Below are 17,233 nucleotides of genomic sequence, written 5' to 3'. Positions count from 1 at the left end.
ATAGAAAATACTCAGATCAGTGAGGGAGCATCCTTTTACTGGTGTATTATACATCTTGAAAAACCATGACCAAAGGGGAGAAGGTGAGCCACAAGAGCATTAACTCTGTTGGTGAAGACACATTCCCACTTGCTACAGATCTACTAGGATTTTTGATATTCAATTAAAGAAACCTTTTTCAAAGTATATTCTTGAGAGTACTAGTTTTAAGCAAAATCAGTAGGTGCTACCAAAAACAGTTTTAGAAACACTGATTTAAAATCTCCTTTAAATAGGCTTCTGTAAAACCTGATTTCTCAGAGTTTTAAAATTCTATCTCTATAGCAAAGAGGATACATTGTGCAGCATTGCTCTGGAACACAGAAAGCTTTTTTCTCAGTTGAGCTAACATTTAAAAAAAATACATTGTAGGGAATACTAAATTAAGGGATGTTTAAAACCTATATGACATGTCTGAAATGGCCAAGAAACTGTTATCTCCAATATACTTTCTAGAGCAATTTTGTTGGCAAAGCAGACACCTGCCATGGGTACTAGATATGAAATAATATTTGCTGAAATGTGACTCCAGAGTTCTGTACTTATTTGAAAAATTGATAGCAGTTGGATACCTGAATAATCATTGTCTGCTTAAGGACACAGGGTAATGATGAGCAGAGGGGGCTAAAGTATTTGTTTAAAGGTTATACAAACACTTTATAGGGGTGGGGAAATTGATATCTATAGAGAACTCAGAATTATTGACAGCTAAGAGGCATACAAGATTTGTAATTGGAAATGGAAGGCTTTCTTCTTGTGTCCTTTTATTCAGCCATTGAACAATTATTTACCAGGTACCAGGCATTGTGTGGAGTGTTGGAAGATGCAGAGACATGTAACACTTGGTCCATGCCTTTAGAGAGATGAGAGTCTGGACAATTTTAATAGAAGAGTGATGAACACTCTGGGAACACAGAGGATGGGGCACAGAAACCTCTGCTAATTTTCAACTATGAAGCTAAGTTAGTAATACCCCCAATCCTTGCAAACAACTGCCCTTGGTACACATTACAAGGCTGTTTTTGTACACATAGGAATTGCACACAGTTGTTATCAGCAGTAACACATGGATTACAGGCAGCGGTTTGGTTTGTTTGATTTAGTGTTGTTTCACTAAGGCTGTCTCTGTTTTTAGCAAATAGATGTAGTAAGACAGTGCTTAGTTTAGGATGGAGAAGCACTTATCCCAGAGTTGCTTTATTGCTATATTTCTCTATGAATAGTAAACAGCAACAACATCTGATGAACCAATCTCCATTCAGATATTTCCCTTGATTCAGAATTATCATGCCTCTTGGATACTGAAAGTACCGATCAATGCACAACATTGTAATTTAGGTTTTGCCTATTTATGCATGGCCTTAATACATGAACTCAGCAAATTTAGAAGAATACAGAATCATGGGCTTGTAGTTTTCCATAAAAAGTGTTCCTCTAAAGCTTTGTGTTTTGAGAAACCTTGTTTTCATTAGATGGTTCTGGTTCTGAAATTTTGTGATGTTCAAGTTTAGAAACTCAGAAATACAGTTGATTTCATAGAAGATTCCATTCTCAAAGAGTAGAACTTTGACTTTTCAGGGGGTATGTGTATTACAAATAGGAATATGGGTCATGCTTTTTGCTTATGGTAGTGGGCATATAATTTTTCTGGGGCTTCCGTTTTTCGTTGCCAAAATACATGTTATCCCCAACACATATTTTACTGACTACTACAATGTAGTGAAGAATGATTGGACTGTTGTATTGTTCATCTGGATGAAGAAAATTTGGAGAATTAAAGGATTGGAAAAGGAAATACAGTGAAATGAACATGGAATAGGGGGAAGGAAGAAAAGCAACTTCAACACTATCTGGAACACTCTATTTCCTTCATATATAAAAAAGTGATCAAATGACAAAAATGATAACATTTACCTATTCTGATTGTTGCTAGATAAGTATTTCTTACATTATTCCTCTCTTTTACGTTAGTTAGAAAAGAAATTATTATTCACAATATAATGATTCATTCATTCAACAAATAATCTGTTGAGAGCCTACTATGTGCTAGCAATAAAATGGAGAAAAAAACAGATGTCATCCCTGCCCCCCTGGCATTTGTGTTTTAGATGTGAAAGTGAAATGTTTGGGAGCTGATGTAGAATATTCAAAAGGACAAAGTGAGGGGATGGGGTGAATTAACTTTTACTGACATCGGGGAGGTGGGCTGCTGTTGGTACTGAATCAGTAAGCGATGACTATTCTATGCTGATAGGAACTGCAATATTTTTGGTCAAAATAAAGTTTAAGTTTCATCATGCATTGGTGGGGGGCCACACATCGAAAGCAGTCTTATGTGATATCACTTTTCTCACTGGTTGCACGCCCAAGTTCACCTGCATTTTTCTTTGATTCCCTCTAGTATATGACTGCCGCCGCTCCTATGCAAGGGACCTACATTCCCCAGTACACGCCTGTGCCTCCGACAGCTGTTTCCATTGAAGTAAGTCTATCTCTTCTTACAGAACAAGGTTAGGGCAGATAAATCTCAGCCACATGCACTGGGGTCCACCATAACCCCCAAAATCCTTATTTGTGATTTTTGTGCTACTTGAAAATTTGAAGTTGCAAACTCACTCTGTGAAAGTATGTACTTTACTTGAACATACCTATGTTTTGCTTTGCATATGACATAAGCAAAATTTGGTATCCAGGTCTGAGAGGAGTGCCATTTTTATGTTTAGAGAAAAGATCAGAGATCAAATAACTACCTCATCAAATGTTAGCCACAAACACTCAGAAAGAGGAAGGCAAACATGTGCAGCTATTTGAATGAGCTAGTTCTCTGATGCCTTGTTTCTCCAGTAGTGGTCCCTAGACCAGCATTATCAGTATCACCTGAGAGCCTGTTAGCAATGCATATTTTCAGACCTCACCCAGATTTACTGAATCAGAGTTTGCGTTTTAACAAGATCCCTTAAGGATCAAGGTGCACATTAAAAGTTGAGAGGGACTGGATTAGAGAACTGGTTGTCAAACTTTTCTGCATATCAAAATTATTTTAAAACTTAATACTTTAAAAAATTGTGATGCCTAGGTCCTATTGCCAGAGAGTCTGATGGGGTCTAGGGTGTGGACTGGATACCAGGACTTTTAAAAGATGCTAGGTGATTCTAATGTGTACCAAAGATGAAGAACCAGTGCTCTTGCCAATGAACCTTGACAGGACTGTGGCATCCTACAGACAAGAGAGAAAAACTTCTACCACTCATATTGCTATGGATACTGTGAAAGATAAAGTCATATTTTCTACCACTCATATTGCTATGGATACTGTGAAAGATAAAGTCATATTTTCTACCACTCATATTGCTATGGACACTGTGAAAGATAAAGTCATATTTTCCTTACTGGAAGCTTTGTCCCTTCCTTCTCTCTTTTCATTGGGCTGAATCCATTTCCTCTACACATTATTTTACTGGACAGAGCCAGCAAGATACATAGGAAAGGAGTGGGGCATAGGACTATGTGGATGGTGGTAAGACACTTAGAGGTGTATACTTCTCTCTGGTTCTAACCATTATTGTTTCTTGCCCCCCCTTCCCCTTCTCCTGATGCGCATTTGCCATTATGGTCACAGTGCATTTCATCCATCAGTTGGGACTCCTCTGGAGTTCATGCCATTGCTACTCCATGAGTTGGCCAACCAACTCATGTTGGTACCACTCATTGTGGGAGACCACCATGACTCTTCCAACCTCTGGAGCCACAGAGATTGGGTGAGATCTTTACAGACCAAATTAGATCTTTTGAAATGTTTGTTTGTTTGCTTGTTTTTAGTGTGTGACAAATATTTGCTCGTACCAGGGTTTGGGAAGCACAGACATTTAAGAGGACAGTGTCCTGTCACTTAGGAAACCAAGGAGGTCCAATTCTTGGAGGACCAGACCTATGGTCCCCAAGGAATGTTTCAGTATTAAAGAAGTTTTAATTGGCTTTTCAGAATTTCAAGAATATGTGATTAAAATGTATGTTCTTTGCTATATTTAGCTATCAAAACTCATCTAGGTCTTAAGAAAATTATGAATCTAGACATTGTAGGTGACTTTAAGCATAAATCTCTGCCACATATATCCACATTTCTCTATCTCTGGACCAAATGTGTGTGCTTATCTACAGAATCTGAGCTATTTGAGGACTATAAAATAAGGAGACACATTTGACAGTGTTGCTTAGTGGGAACAGTCTAATTATAGTTAAATCTGGGATTTAAAAAGAAATATTTCACTAAGAATTATATAAGTATACCCTGATATATTGCCTTGAATTTGTGCTTATAAAGGAAAGCACTGATTCATTTTCTATGTAAAAACACGCATTGAAAATTCACCAGTATCCACACAAATCAGTGTGGTGGGAGGTTCATCAAAATGCATAACATCAAATAGTATATTAGGAAAAAAAAAAAAAGATTGAATTCATAAAGGGAGAATTTTCAGATTCTGAGGAACAATTTCAGGGAGCTTTTGTTAGGGATAGGGAGTTGACCAAAAACCTATATCCCTGCAGAAGCCCAAGGCTATAATATAAGTAAAACCAGGAGAATGTATTCAGATAGATTCCCTCCTTAGGACTACTAACTACCAAACCTCTCTCGGAACCAAACATATTCTGAATGATGACCAACTCAAGAAATCCATTCTTGTTGGCATCTGATGACCAACTCAAGAAATCCATTCTTGTTGGCAAAAGCCATTCAAATGGTAAGGGGAGGAGCAAAACAAAATTAAGGATGCTTGTTTCTTTCTTTTTCTGAAACTTCTAAATGAATTCCAGTTCACATCAAGGAAAATGAAAATAAATAAAACAAATCAAATTGCTTAAGGGAGACACTGCTTAACAGTGTCCTTTAAAAGAATTCCAAACTTGGATGTAGATTTTTATGAAGGTCAAAGTCCATTGGTTTGACAGATCATAGAGATAGGGTAGACTACTTTATTCCCAGGAAAATGCTCAAACATACACGTTTTTATAGGAATTCTGCATGAATTTTTTGATTAAGGAATCATTATTTAGTGTGGCTGTATGCAACCATGATTTAAAAGTTCTAACTATGGGCAAAATGCTTTCCTCATCATTTGACTGCTACAGGGTCTTCTGATGGCAAGGCTTCTTGGTGACACATTGAGGTAAATTCCTCAGCCCTTATCCAAATGTGCTCTGTGGTTTTTCTTTGGGTTCTTGCTGTGGCTTTATATAGCTGAGTGCAGCTCTACTCAAGCCATATGGAAGATGGGTATGCCCTACAGTCCATCTGCAAGAAGCCCTTTTGCTAAAGCCAATAAGACTTTTGTGTTCTTATTGCCTCCATAGGGTGTTGTTGCTGATACCTCTCCCCAGACAGTGGCACCTTCATCCCAGGACACAAGTGGTCAGCAGCAGCAGATAGCAGTGGACACATCCAACGAGCATGCATCCGCATATTCTTACCAACAGTCTAAGTAAGTTCAAGCCATACTAAACTCTTTCCCTCCAGGTCAGCCATCTGGACATTATTCTCTTACGTGGCATCTGCTATCTTTTGCTGCAGTACAGACCATCCCTAACTTAGTGACAAACATATATTTAGTTCATTATTCTGTGGGTTAGAATTTGGGCTGACCTCAGGTGAATGGTTCTTCTGATATTGACTGGACTTGCTTAAGCATCTGGGCATAGCTCCTGGGCATCTTCACAGTTCTGCTTCTGGGTGTCAGTTGTCTGATGGTTGAGTGATGGACACCAATGAGCCATGTATTGCTGACCCTCTAGCAGGCTTATTCCCATGGAAGTCTCAGAATTCAGAGAACAGCAAGAGAGGATGCCCAAATGACCAGCATTTTTTGAATTCTGTTTATGACTCATTTGCTATTGTCCCATAGGTCAAACGCAAGTCATGTGACCAAGCCCAGCGTTAATGTAGGAATTCACTACCAAAAGGCTTGGATACAGAGAGGGGCATCATAGACATTGTTACCAAAAAAAATTCTACCACACATATTTTTTGAAAACCTCCAGTATTCACACTTGAAACTGGATAGTGTGTCTGCATTTTGGTCTCAGTGACTTCATTCTTAAATGAAGACAGTAACACTCCCCTGGCAAGGGTGCTTCAAACTCACCCAGTAAAACAGTTTATGAAAAAGAGTATTGTTAAATATAAAACAACATGGAGTACAGTCTTATTGAGGAATTAAGTGGCAAAGCAAAAATCAGGGAGTCAGAATTACTACTGAAAAATCCTTAAATCACTGAGAGAGCAAAGTTCAGTTCGCTTTGTGTTGAGTAATTATGGAGATTAAAATTTGAAAGGTTTTGATTGAAACCAAAGGAATTAAGAAAAGTTCAGTCTATATACAGATGTCTTGTCATGCTAACTATTTTACTTTATAGGTAACAGTCAAAGCCCTGCTGAATAGAAAATTTCCAAAAGACTCTTCCTGTTTGCAGAGTGCTGTTCCATTTCTTGATCATCAGTTTTCTTTCATCTCAATACACATTTAGAGATTTGTTTGTTGTTGAAAGATTGATAATGGTAATGGAGTCTTCAGTATGTGCTTTAACTTCTAAAGTCAGTCCTCCAAATTAAATATGCTAGAACATGACTTAACCTTACAAATACAAGGTATTATTATTACTATTATTATTATCATTACTGCTACTACTACTACTACTATCATTATTACTATTACACAATAACTTTCAGGAAATATCTGTAGTGAATAAGGCATTTTTGTTTTTTATTTGTAAGTTTTTTAATTTTTATTTTATATTGGAGTTTAGTTGATTAAAAATGTTGTGTTAGTTTCAGGTGTACAGCAAAATGATTCACTTATACATATACATGTATCTATTCTTTTTTCAAATTCTTTTCCATTTAGGTTATTACAGAATATTGAGCAGAGTTCCCTGTGCTATACAGTAGGTCCTTGTTTGTTACCTATTTTAAATATAATAGTGTGTATATGTCAATCCCAAACCCCCAATTTAGCCATGCCCCCCCCCACTTTTCCCCTTTGGTAACCATAGGTTTGTTTTCTAAGTCTGTGAGTCTGTTTATGTTTTGTAAATAAGTTCATTTGTATCATTTTTTTAGATTCCACATATAAGCCGTATCATACGATATTTGTCTTTCTCTGTCTTACTTCACTTAGTATGATAATCTCCAGGTCCATCCATGTTGCTGCAACTGGTATTATTTCATTCTCTTTAATGGCTGAGTAATATTCTGTTGTATATATGTACATCATCTTCTTTAATCATTCATCTGTTTATGGACATTTAGGTTGCTTCCATGCCTTGGCTATTGGAAATAGTGCTGCAATGAACACTGGGGTGTATGTATCATTTTGAACCATCATTTTCTCCAGATATATGCTCAGGACTGGGATTGCTGGATCATATGGTAGCACTATTGGTTTTTTAAGGAACCTCCATATTGCTTTCCATAGTGGCTTTAGCAATTTACATTCCCACCAACAGTGTAGGAGGGTTCCCTTTTTCTCCACACCCTCTCCAGCATTTATTGTTAGTAGACTTTTGATGATGGCCATTCTGACTGTTGTGAGGTCATATCTCATTGTAGTTTTGATTTGCTAATAATTAGTGATGTTGAGCATCTTTTCTTCTTTGAAGAAATATGTATTTAGGTCTTCTGCACATTTTTCGATTGGGTTTTTTATATTGAGTTGCATGAGCTGTTTATATATTTTGTAGATAAATCCCTTGTCAGTTGCATCATTTGCAAATATTTTCTCCCATTGTGTGGATTGTCTTTTCATTTTGTTTATGGTTTCCTTTGCTGTGCAAAAGCTTTTGAGTTTAATTGGGTCCCAGTTGCTTATATTTGTTTTTATTTCCATTACTCTAGGAGACAGATCAGAAAAGATATTGCTGCAATTTATGTCAGAGAGTGTTCTTCCTATGTTTTCCTCTAAGGGTTTTATAGTATACAGTCTTATATTTGGGTCTTTAATCAATTTTGAATTTATTTTTGTATATGGTGTTAAAGAATGTTCTATTTTATTCTTTTACATATAGCTGTCCAGTTTCCCCAGCACCAGTTACTGAAGAGACTGTCTTTTCTCCATTGTATAGTCTTGCTTCCTTTGTTGTAGATTGACCATAGCTGCCTGGGTTTCTATATTTCTCTTTTTGTGCCAGTACCATACTGTTTTGATGATTTGTAGCTTTGTATTGATAGCATAGTCTGAAGCCAGGGAGGCTGATTCCTCCAGCTCCATTTTTCTTTCTCAAGATTGTTTTGGCTATTCAAAGTCTTTTGTGTCTCATACAAATTTTAAGATTCTTTTGTTCTACTTCTGTAAAAAATGCCATTGATAGTTTGATAAGGATTTCATTGAATCTGTAGATTGCCTTGGGTAGTATAGTCATTTTGACAATATTGATTCTTCCAGTCCAAGAACATGGTATATCTTTCCATCTGTTTGTGTCATCTTTGATTTCTTTCATCAGCATCTTATAGTTTATTGAGTACAGGTCTTTTGCCTCCTTAGTTAAGTTTATTCCTAGGTATTTTATTCTTTAGGGTGTGATGGTAAATGGAATTGTTTCCTTAATTTCTCTTTCTGATCTTTTATTGTTAATGTATAGGAATGCAACAGATTTCTGTGTATTCTTTTAGCTTTTGCTTGTCTGTAATGCTTTGGATTTCTCCATTGATTCTGAACAAGAGCCTTGCTGGGTAGAATATTCTTGGTTGTAGGTATTTCCCTTTCATAATTGTAAATATATAATGCCACTCCCTTTTGGCCTGCAGAGTTTCTGATGAAAAATCAGCTGATAGCCTTATGAGGATTCCTTTTTATGTTATTTGTTGTTTTCCCTTGTTGCTTTTAACAATTTTTCTTTGTATTTAATTTTTGTTATTTGATTACTATGTGTCTCGGTGTGTTCCTCCTTGGGTTTATCCTGTATCAGGATCCTGTACCCTGCATTTCCTGGACTTGGGTGACTCTTTCCTTTCCTGTGTTGGGGAAATTTTTGGCTATAATATCTTCAAATATTTTCTCAGGCCCTTTCCCTTTTTCTTCTTCTGTGAATGTTGGTGCATTTAACATTGTCCCAGAGGTCTCTGAGACTTTCATCATTGCTTTTCATTCTTTTTTCTTCTTTTAAATAAATAAATAAATATAAATTTATTTATTTATTTATTTTTGGCTGCATTGGGTCTTCGTTGCTCTGTGCGGGCTTTCTCTAGTTGCAGGGAGTGGGGGCTACTATTCGTTGCAGTGCACGGGCTTCTCGTTGTGGTGGCTTCTCTTGTTGCAGAGCATGGGCTCTAGGCATGCAGGCTCAGTAGTTGTGGCTCACAGGCTCTAGAGCACAGGCTCAGTAGTTGTGGTGCACGGGCTTAGTTGCTCTGTGGCATGTGGGATCTTCCCAGACCAGGGCTCGAACCCGTGTTCCCTGCATTGGCAGGTGGATTCTTAACCACTACACCATGAGGGTAGTCCCCTTTTTTTTTTTCTTTATTCTGTTCTGTGGCATTGATTTCCACCACTCTGTCTTCCAGTTCACTTATCTGTTCTTCTGCCTCAGTTATTCTGCTATTAATTCCTTCTAGTATATTTTTCATTTCAGTTATTATGTTGTTCATCTGTTTGTTTTTTTCTTTGTTCTTTAAATCTTCTATCTCTGTTGAAAATTTTTTGCATCTTCTTGGTCTATACCTCCATTCTTCTTCTGAGGTTTTGGATCATTTACTACCATTACTCTGAATACTTTTTTCAGGGAGATTGCCTATCTCCTCTTCATTTAGTTGTTCTTGTGGGTTCTTCTCTTGTTCCTTTGTTTGCAACATATTTCTCTGTCATCTCATTTGTCTGACTGTTTGTGTATGTGGTCTCCTTCCCACAGGCTGCAGGATCATAGTTCCTCTTGCTTCTGGTGTCTGCCCCCTGGTGGGTGAGGCTGGTCCAGGGGCTTGTGTAGCCATCCTGGTGGGAGGGGACTGGTGCCTGCCCTCAGGTGGGTAGAGCTGGCACTTGTCCCTCTGGTGGGCAGAGCCGTGTCAAGGGCTGTGTTTTGAGGTGGCTGTGAGCTCAGTATGTCTTTAGTCAGCTTGTCTTCTGATGGGTGGGGCTGTATTCCTATCTTGTTGGTTGTTTGGCCTGAGGATTTACAGCACTGGAGCCTGCAGGCTATTGGGTGAAGCCAGGTCTTTGTGGCACAATGGGGACTTCCCAGAGAGCTCACGCTGATCAGTATTACTTGGGACCTCTGCTACTGGTGCTCCCACAGTGAGCTACAGCTGACCTGGCCTCCCCAGAAGACCCTCCAAGACCCCTAGGTAGGTCTATCCCAGGTTCCTATGGAGGTACTGCTTTGTACTGGGCCCCAGTGCACGTGGGATCTTGTATGCCTTCCAGGAGTGGAGCTTCTGTTTCCCCCAGCCTTGCAGAACTCCTGCACTCAAGCCCCACTGGATGTCAAGGCTAAATGCTCTGGGGGCTTCTTCCTCCAGATACCAGATGCTCAGACTGTCTTGGAGGGCTGTTTTTATGTGGGAATGTCCCTGCGTAGCCTGCATTGGTTTAATATGTTTTGGTGTGAGAGCTGTTTTTATTATAGATGTCTGACACCTCTTTTCTCAGTGTATGCTGGTAGTTATCCCCTTGATACAGGAGGTGTGACTGGTGTTGTGGTGACCAGAGCCTGCCCTGCATATTTAGTGGGGACTCCCCTTTGCTCTGTGGTTGTCACCGCTCTGTTTGGATCAGGGTCTGCTCCCTAGTTGTTGGAATAGAGGCCCCCAGATCTGTTTCTTAGCTGTGTTTCTGATCTGTGGTGTGATGTAGACAGGATTGGAGCATTCCCACTGAGAGTGAAGCCACCGAGTATTCCTCCTCTGGAACTGTTCACCTGTAGGTGTGCTCTGTTTTGTCACCTTTCACCTGTTGTGGGAGCACTCAGATTACACTGTTATTGGCACTGCTGTCAGCCCCACCTTATCCATAGGTATGCCAGCAGTTGGCCCTGGTGTCTCTCAGGCATTGTTTTCACCAAGCCACCAGCACAGATCCACTGAAGTCAGGTCCCAAGATTGCAGTAATCATGGATCTGGACAGGCTATGGGCACTATGGAAGCATCTCAGACTCTGGCCTTGCCCACCCCCACATGTACCTGCCCACAAAGTCCACAGCTGCTAAAGCTTGACCCATCTTGGCTGTGGGAGCACTCATTGTCAGATCAGATGTTCTGCAGGTTCTGAGTTTACAAAGCCAGTCACAGAGTGTAAATCCACAGATTGTGCAGCTGTGAGGAGAGATTTCAGCTCTTCTCCCATCTCTCACGGCCCCTGGGGCTCAGCTATGGTTTCAGCCCCACCTCTGTGTGTCGGCCACCCACAGGCATCTGCTCCTGAAGCTGCCCCAGAGCACACAAGCCTACCCTGGCAGGAGGGGGTGGAGTGGGCGGCAGCCAGGGGCGTGAGAGCCTGCCCCAGCGGGAGCCCTTTCTAGTGCCTGGGGAGGCAGGGGCTGGTGCATGGGGAGAGAGGCTGCATAGGTGGCCTGCCCTTTGCACATCACTCAACAACGGCACTTCGCTTCCTTGGCAATCTGGGCTTGCTTCACGAGCGTTCTCCATTGTGGAGCTCCTCATTCCCATCCCCTCAGACTGTCTTCTCACAGCCAACAGCAGTCCTTTCCACAGCTCTGCTCTCCAAATCCAACATTCTAGCACCCTGCCCCTGTATACACCAGTGGACACACCTCTCAGGCTTGGGCGTGCAGGGCTGTGGCATGGATCATCTGTGTAGGTCTCACTCTGTCCAGCCTGCCTCAGGCCAGTTGCTGCACTCTCTTTCAAGCCCCCAAAGCTCCCCTCTGTCCCAGCTGATCTCCCCACCAGTAAGGGGGCTTCCCTGGACATGGGAAATTCTCCTGTCCTTCAGCTCCCCCCAAGGGGTGCAGGTCCTGTCCCACTTCTCCTCTTCCTTTTCCCTTTTTCTTTCTTTTATCTTACTCTGTTATGTGGGGATCTTTCTGGTCCTCTTAGTTGCCTGAGGTCCTCTGCTAGTGTTCAGCAGGTGCTCTGTGAGAACTGTTCCATTTGTAGATGTATTCTTTTTTTTTTTGCGGTATGCGGGCCTCTCACTGTTGTGGCCTCTCCCGTTGCAGAGCACAGGCTCCGGACGCGCAGGCTCAGCGGCCATGGCTCACGGGCCCAGCCGCTCCACGGCATGCGGGATCATCCCAGACCGGGGCACGAACCCGCATCCCCTGCATCGGCAGGTGGTCTCTCAACCACTGCGCCACCAGGGAAGCCCTGTAGATGTATTCTTAATGCATTTGTGGGGAGAGTTGAACTTTTTACGTCCTCTTACTTCTCCACCATCTTGACTCCCCCTGTAATTTAATTTAAAATACCTTTAGTATAGATATAAATAGACATTATGATATTAAATGTATGTGTGATGGGTTAAACTACTTTTCAGGGGCACTCAGTGACCCTAATCAGAATTTCACACCCCACAGGAGGTCAGTTCTCATTTAATGAGAAAGGCCAGAGGTTTGTACAAGTATTTTAAACTATCCATATTTCAATTAGCATAATGATTGTTAGAAGCGAGTTGCCTGATGAAAGCAGTGCCAAGTTAATTAGCATAATGAAACTGGAAATGAGCTCCCATTTGTGAAATTGGGAGTATTCAAGATAGCATGAATTGGCTAAAGTATTTTAGAGATACTCTCCACGCTACACAGGAAAGATAGAATAAGACTGTAGGGAAACGTGTAGCTTATAACTTTAGGGATGTTGCTTGTGGCTTATTCTCAAAACAAGACTGTTGTAAAGTCGATTTCTCTATAAGGGAAATGTAGTCCCACCTCCAGAAAATGGTCAAGATACAAACCCCCTTCCTTGCAACCGTCCAGAACCTCCTCTTCTCCCTGCCTGATTAAATCAGCTTTAGCTGCCTCCACTTGTAAGCCCACAGTGAGATGCTCTCTTCTTTCTCAGGGTTGTCCCCACCTTTCATGGTCACTGTATGATGTGACAGGGATGGGAGTCTCTGCCTGACCCAGAGGGAGCATCTCTGCCTCTGATAGATTCTAGCAAGTGTCCCCGTCCACCTTTACACCTAGACCCAGTTTCACTTGCAGTACCCAGAATCATGCCAGAATCTATGCTAGGACACATACCCCTGCCCTCAAGGATTTTCAGTCTAATATGGGAACCTGAGGCTGGAGTGTGGTTAACTAGGCGGGAAAGTTGTAGAACAGACCAGCTTTTATAGAGCCTTTGGTTCTTGGATTCTTAGCTTTGTGTAGACTAAGTATTCTCACTTTTATTCTAGGGGAGCTGCAAAACCTTTGGAGGGCTTGAATAGAAGGAATGATGGGATTTGATTTACCTTAGATGACGCCAGCCTCAGGTTCCCACCTCCAGATTTTTGAACTTCCTGTTTCCTCTACCTAGAATGCTTTTCCTCTAAGTCTTTCCAAGATTAGCTTATAATTATCTTTCACATCCAGACCTACATGAGAGACCTTCCCTGATACCAAATCTTAGGTATTTATCCAGCCACTTTCTATTACAGAATATACTTAAGTATTCTGAGATTCTTTTTCTTTTTGATTGTTTGCTGATTGATCCATTGATTGTACGTCTACTCCTTGTGGAAAGCAAAATCTAAGAGAGTACGGGAGGCATCGGCCTCTTTCATTGGTCTTTCCTTAGCATCTGGAATACTGCCTTTCTCATAGTAGGCACTCGTCAATAATTGCTGATTGGATGAATAAAGGTGTCATTTTCATTTATCCAGACATCAGTAAACTGTTAACAAGGAAGGTCTTGAATCACTTATTTCCTCATTATGCTTTGAAACAACCAAAGCCAGTTTCACCTACTCACAAAGCCTTGACGGATGCTTCTGGCCACATAGTATCTCTCATCTCCTACCAGTGTCTCTCACTGTGTTCCCACATAGCTAATCTCTGTTCCCATCTCATATATTAACTAACTCACTGAGCATACTTAAAAACTTCCAATCTGCTTGGAACAGAGTGCCAGAGACTACCATATTATCTGATGGGATTCACACAGGCTTTTAGCTAAATTTAAAAAACAGAGGAGGTGGAGACAAGATGGCGAAATAGAAGGATGTGAGCTCACTTCTTACGAAAACACCAAAATCATAACTAACTGCTGAACAACCATCGACAAAAAAATGCTGGAACCTACCAGAAAAGTTATCCTACATCCAAAGACAAAGAAGAAACCACAATGAGATGGTAGGAGGGGTGCAGTCATGACAAAATCAAATCCCATACAGCCAGGTGGGCAAGCCACAAACTGGAAAATAATTATACCACAGAAGTTCTCCCACAGGAGTGAAAGTTCAGAGCCCCACGCCAGGCTTGCCACCCTGGGAGTCTGACAATGGGAAGAGGAGCCCCCAGAGAATCTGGCTTTGAAGGCCAATGGGGTTTGCAGGAATTCCACAGGACTGGGGGGGAAAGAAACTCTCCTCTAGGAAGCCACACACAACACCTCATGTTCATTAGGACCCAGGGAAAAAAAATGCAATGGCTTCATAAGAACCTGGGACAGACCTACCTGCAGGTATTGGAGGGTCTCCTGCAGAGGTGGGGGATGGATGTGGCTCACTGTGGTCACAAAGACTCTGGTGGTGGCAGTTCTGGTGAGTACTCATTGGTGTGAGCCCTCCAGGAGGCTGCCGTTTTCTCACCAAGACCCGGACCCTCCCAACAGCCCATAGGTTCCAGTTCTGGGACACCTCAGGCAGAACAACCAAAAGGCCAGGAATACAGCCCCACCCATCAGCAGACAGGCTATTTAAAGTCTTCCTGAGCACACAGCAGCCAGCTAAACACACTCCCAGACAAGGCCCTGCCCACCGGGGGGACAAGATGCAGCTCTGCCCACCAGTGGAAATCATAAGAGACTACTACAAGCAACTATATGCCAATAAGATGGACAACCTAGAAAAAATGGACAAATTCTTAGAAAGGTACAACCTTCCAAGACTGAAACAGGAAGAAATAGAAAATATCAACAGACCAATCACAAGCACTGAAATTGAAACTATGATTAAAAAACACCCAACAAACAAAAGTCCAGGACCAGACAGCTTCACAGGCATATTCTATCAGACATCTAGAGAAGAGGTAACAACTATCCTTCTGAAACTCTTCCAAAAATTTCTGAGCAAGGAACACTCCCACACTCATTTTACAAGGCCACAATCACCCTGATACCAAAATCAGACAAGAATACCACAAAAAAGAAAATTACAGGCCAATAACACTGATGAACATACACGCAAAAATCCACAACAGAAAACCAGCAGATGAAATCCAACAACACAGTAAAAGGATCAACCCTGATCAAGTGGGATTTATCCTAGGGGTGCAAGGATTCTTCAACATATGCAAATCAATCAATGTGATACACCACATTAACAAATTGAAGAATAAAAACCATATGATCATCTCAATAGATGGAGAAAAAGCTTTTAACAAAGTTCAACACACATTTATGATAAAAACTCTCCAGAAAGTGGGCCTAGAGGGACCCTACCTCAACAAAATAAAGGCCATATATGACAAACCCATAGCTAACATCATGCTCAATAGTAAAAATCTGAAAGCATTTCCTGTAAGATCAGGAACAGGACAAGAATGTCCACTCTCGCCACTTTTATTCAACATAGTTTTGGAAGTTCTAGCCACAGCTATCAGAGAAGAAAAAGAATTAAAAGGAATCCAAATTGGGAAAGAAGTAGTAAAACTGTCACTGTTTGCAGATAACACGATACTATACATAGAAAATCCTAAACATGTTAACAGAAAACTACTAGAGCTCATCAATGAATTTGGTAAAGTTGCTTGATACAAAATAAATGTACAGAAATCTGTTGCATTCCTATACACTAACAATGAAAGATCAGAAAGAGAAATTAAGGAAACAATTCCATTTACCATCACATGAAAAAAATAAAATACCTAGGAATAAACCCATCAAAGAAGGCAAAAGACCTCTTCTCAGAAAACTATAAGATGTTGGGACTTCCCCAGTGTCACAGTGGTTGAGAATCCGCCTGCCAGTTCAGGGGACACGGATTCAATCCCTGGTCCGGGAAGATCCCACATGCCATGGAGCAACTATGCCCATGCGCCACAACTATTGAGCCTGTGCTCTAGAGCCTGCGAGCCACAACTACTGAGCCCACGTGCCACAACTACTGAAGCCCACGCCCCTAGAGCCCATGCTCTGCAACAAGAGAAGCCACCACAATGAGAAGCCTGCGCACTGCAACAAAGAGTAGCCCCTGCTCGCTGCAACTAGAGAAAGCCTGCACACAGCAACAAAGACCCAATGCAGCCAAAAATAAATAAATAAATAAATAAATTTATAAAAAAGAAAACTCTTATAGTTGATGAAAGAAATCTAAGATAACACAAACAGATGGAAAGATAAGTCATGTTTCTGGATTGAAAGAATCAATATTGTCAAAATGACTATACTACCCAAAGCAATCTACAGATTCTATGCAATACCTATCAAATTACCAATGACATTTTTCACAGAATTAGAACCAAAAAATCTTAAAGTTTGGGGCTTCCCTGGTGGCGCGGTGGTTGAGAGTCTGCCTGCCGATGCAGGGGACACAGGTTTGTGCCCCAGTCCGGGAAGATCCCACATGCCACGGAGCGGCTGGGCACGTGAGCCATGGCCGCTGAGCCTGCACATCCGGAGCCTGTGCTCCGCAACGGGAGAGGCCACAACAGTGAGAGGCCCATGTACTGCAAAAAAAAAAAAAAATCTTAAAGTTTGTATGAGACACAAAAGACCCTGAATAGCCAAATCAATCTTGAGAAAGAAAAATGGAGCCAAAGGAACAGGCTCCCTGACTTTGGACTATACTACAAAGCTACAGTCATCAAAACAGTATGGTACTAACACAAAAACAGAAATATAGATCAATGGAACAGCAAAAGAGTGCAGAGATAAACCCACATACCTATGGTCAACTAATCTATGACAAAGGATGCAAGAATATACCGTGGAGAAAAGACAGTCTCTTCAGTAACTGGTGCTGGGAAAACTGGACAGCAACGTGTAAGAGAATGAAATTAGAACACTCTCTGACACCATACACAAAAATAAAATGTATTAAAGACCTAA

The 17,233-nt window shown here is 41.0% G+C and overlaps 1 protein-coding gene across 3 annotated transcripts in view; it reads left to right on the top strand.

Moving 5' to 3' along the window:
- Positions 1-5,523, top strand: part of RBMS3 (RNA binding motif single stranded interacting protein 3) — a 690,034-nt gene extending 684,511 nt beyond the window's left edge. For all 3 annotated transcript variants that reach the window (XM_060308006.2, XM_070046679.1, XM_030830022.3), the window contains 2 exons: positions 2,441-2,521; positions 5,392-5,523. In XM_060308006.2, the coding sequence (XP_060163989.1) occupies positions 2,441-2,521; positions 5,392-5,523 (213 nt within the window). The remainder of the gene's footprint in view (positions 1-2,440; positions 2,522-5,391) is intronic.
- Positions 5,524-17,233: the final 11,710 nt, after the last annotated feature.

Source organism: Globicephala melas, chromosome 11 (genome assembly GCF_963455315.2).
Source record: "Globicephala melas chromosome 11, mGloMel1.2, whole genome shotgun sequence".
NCBI classification, from domain to species: domain Eukaryota; kingdom Metazoa; phylum Chordata; class Mammalia; order Artiodactyla; family Delphinidae; genus Globicephala; species Globicephala melas.
Note: the sequence above shows the minus strand (reverse complement) of the source record. Positions and strands in the feature narration are given on the sequence as shown.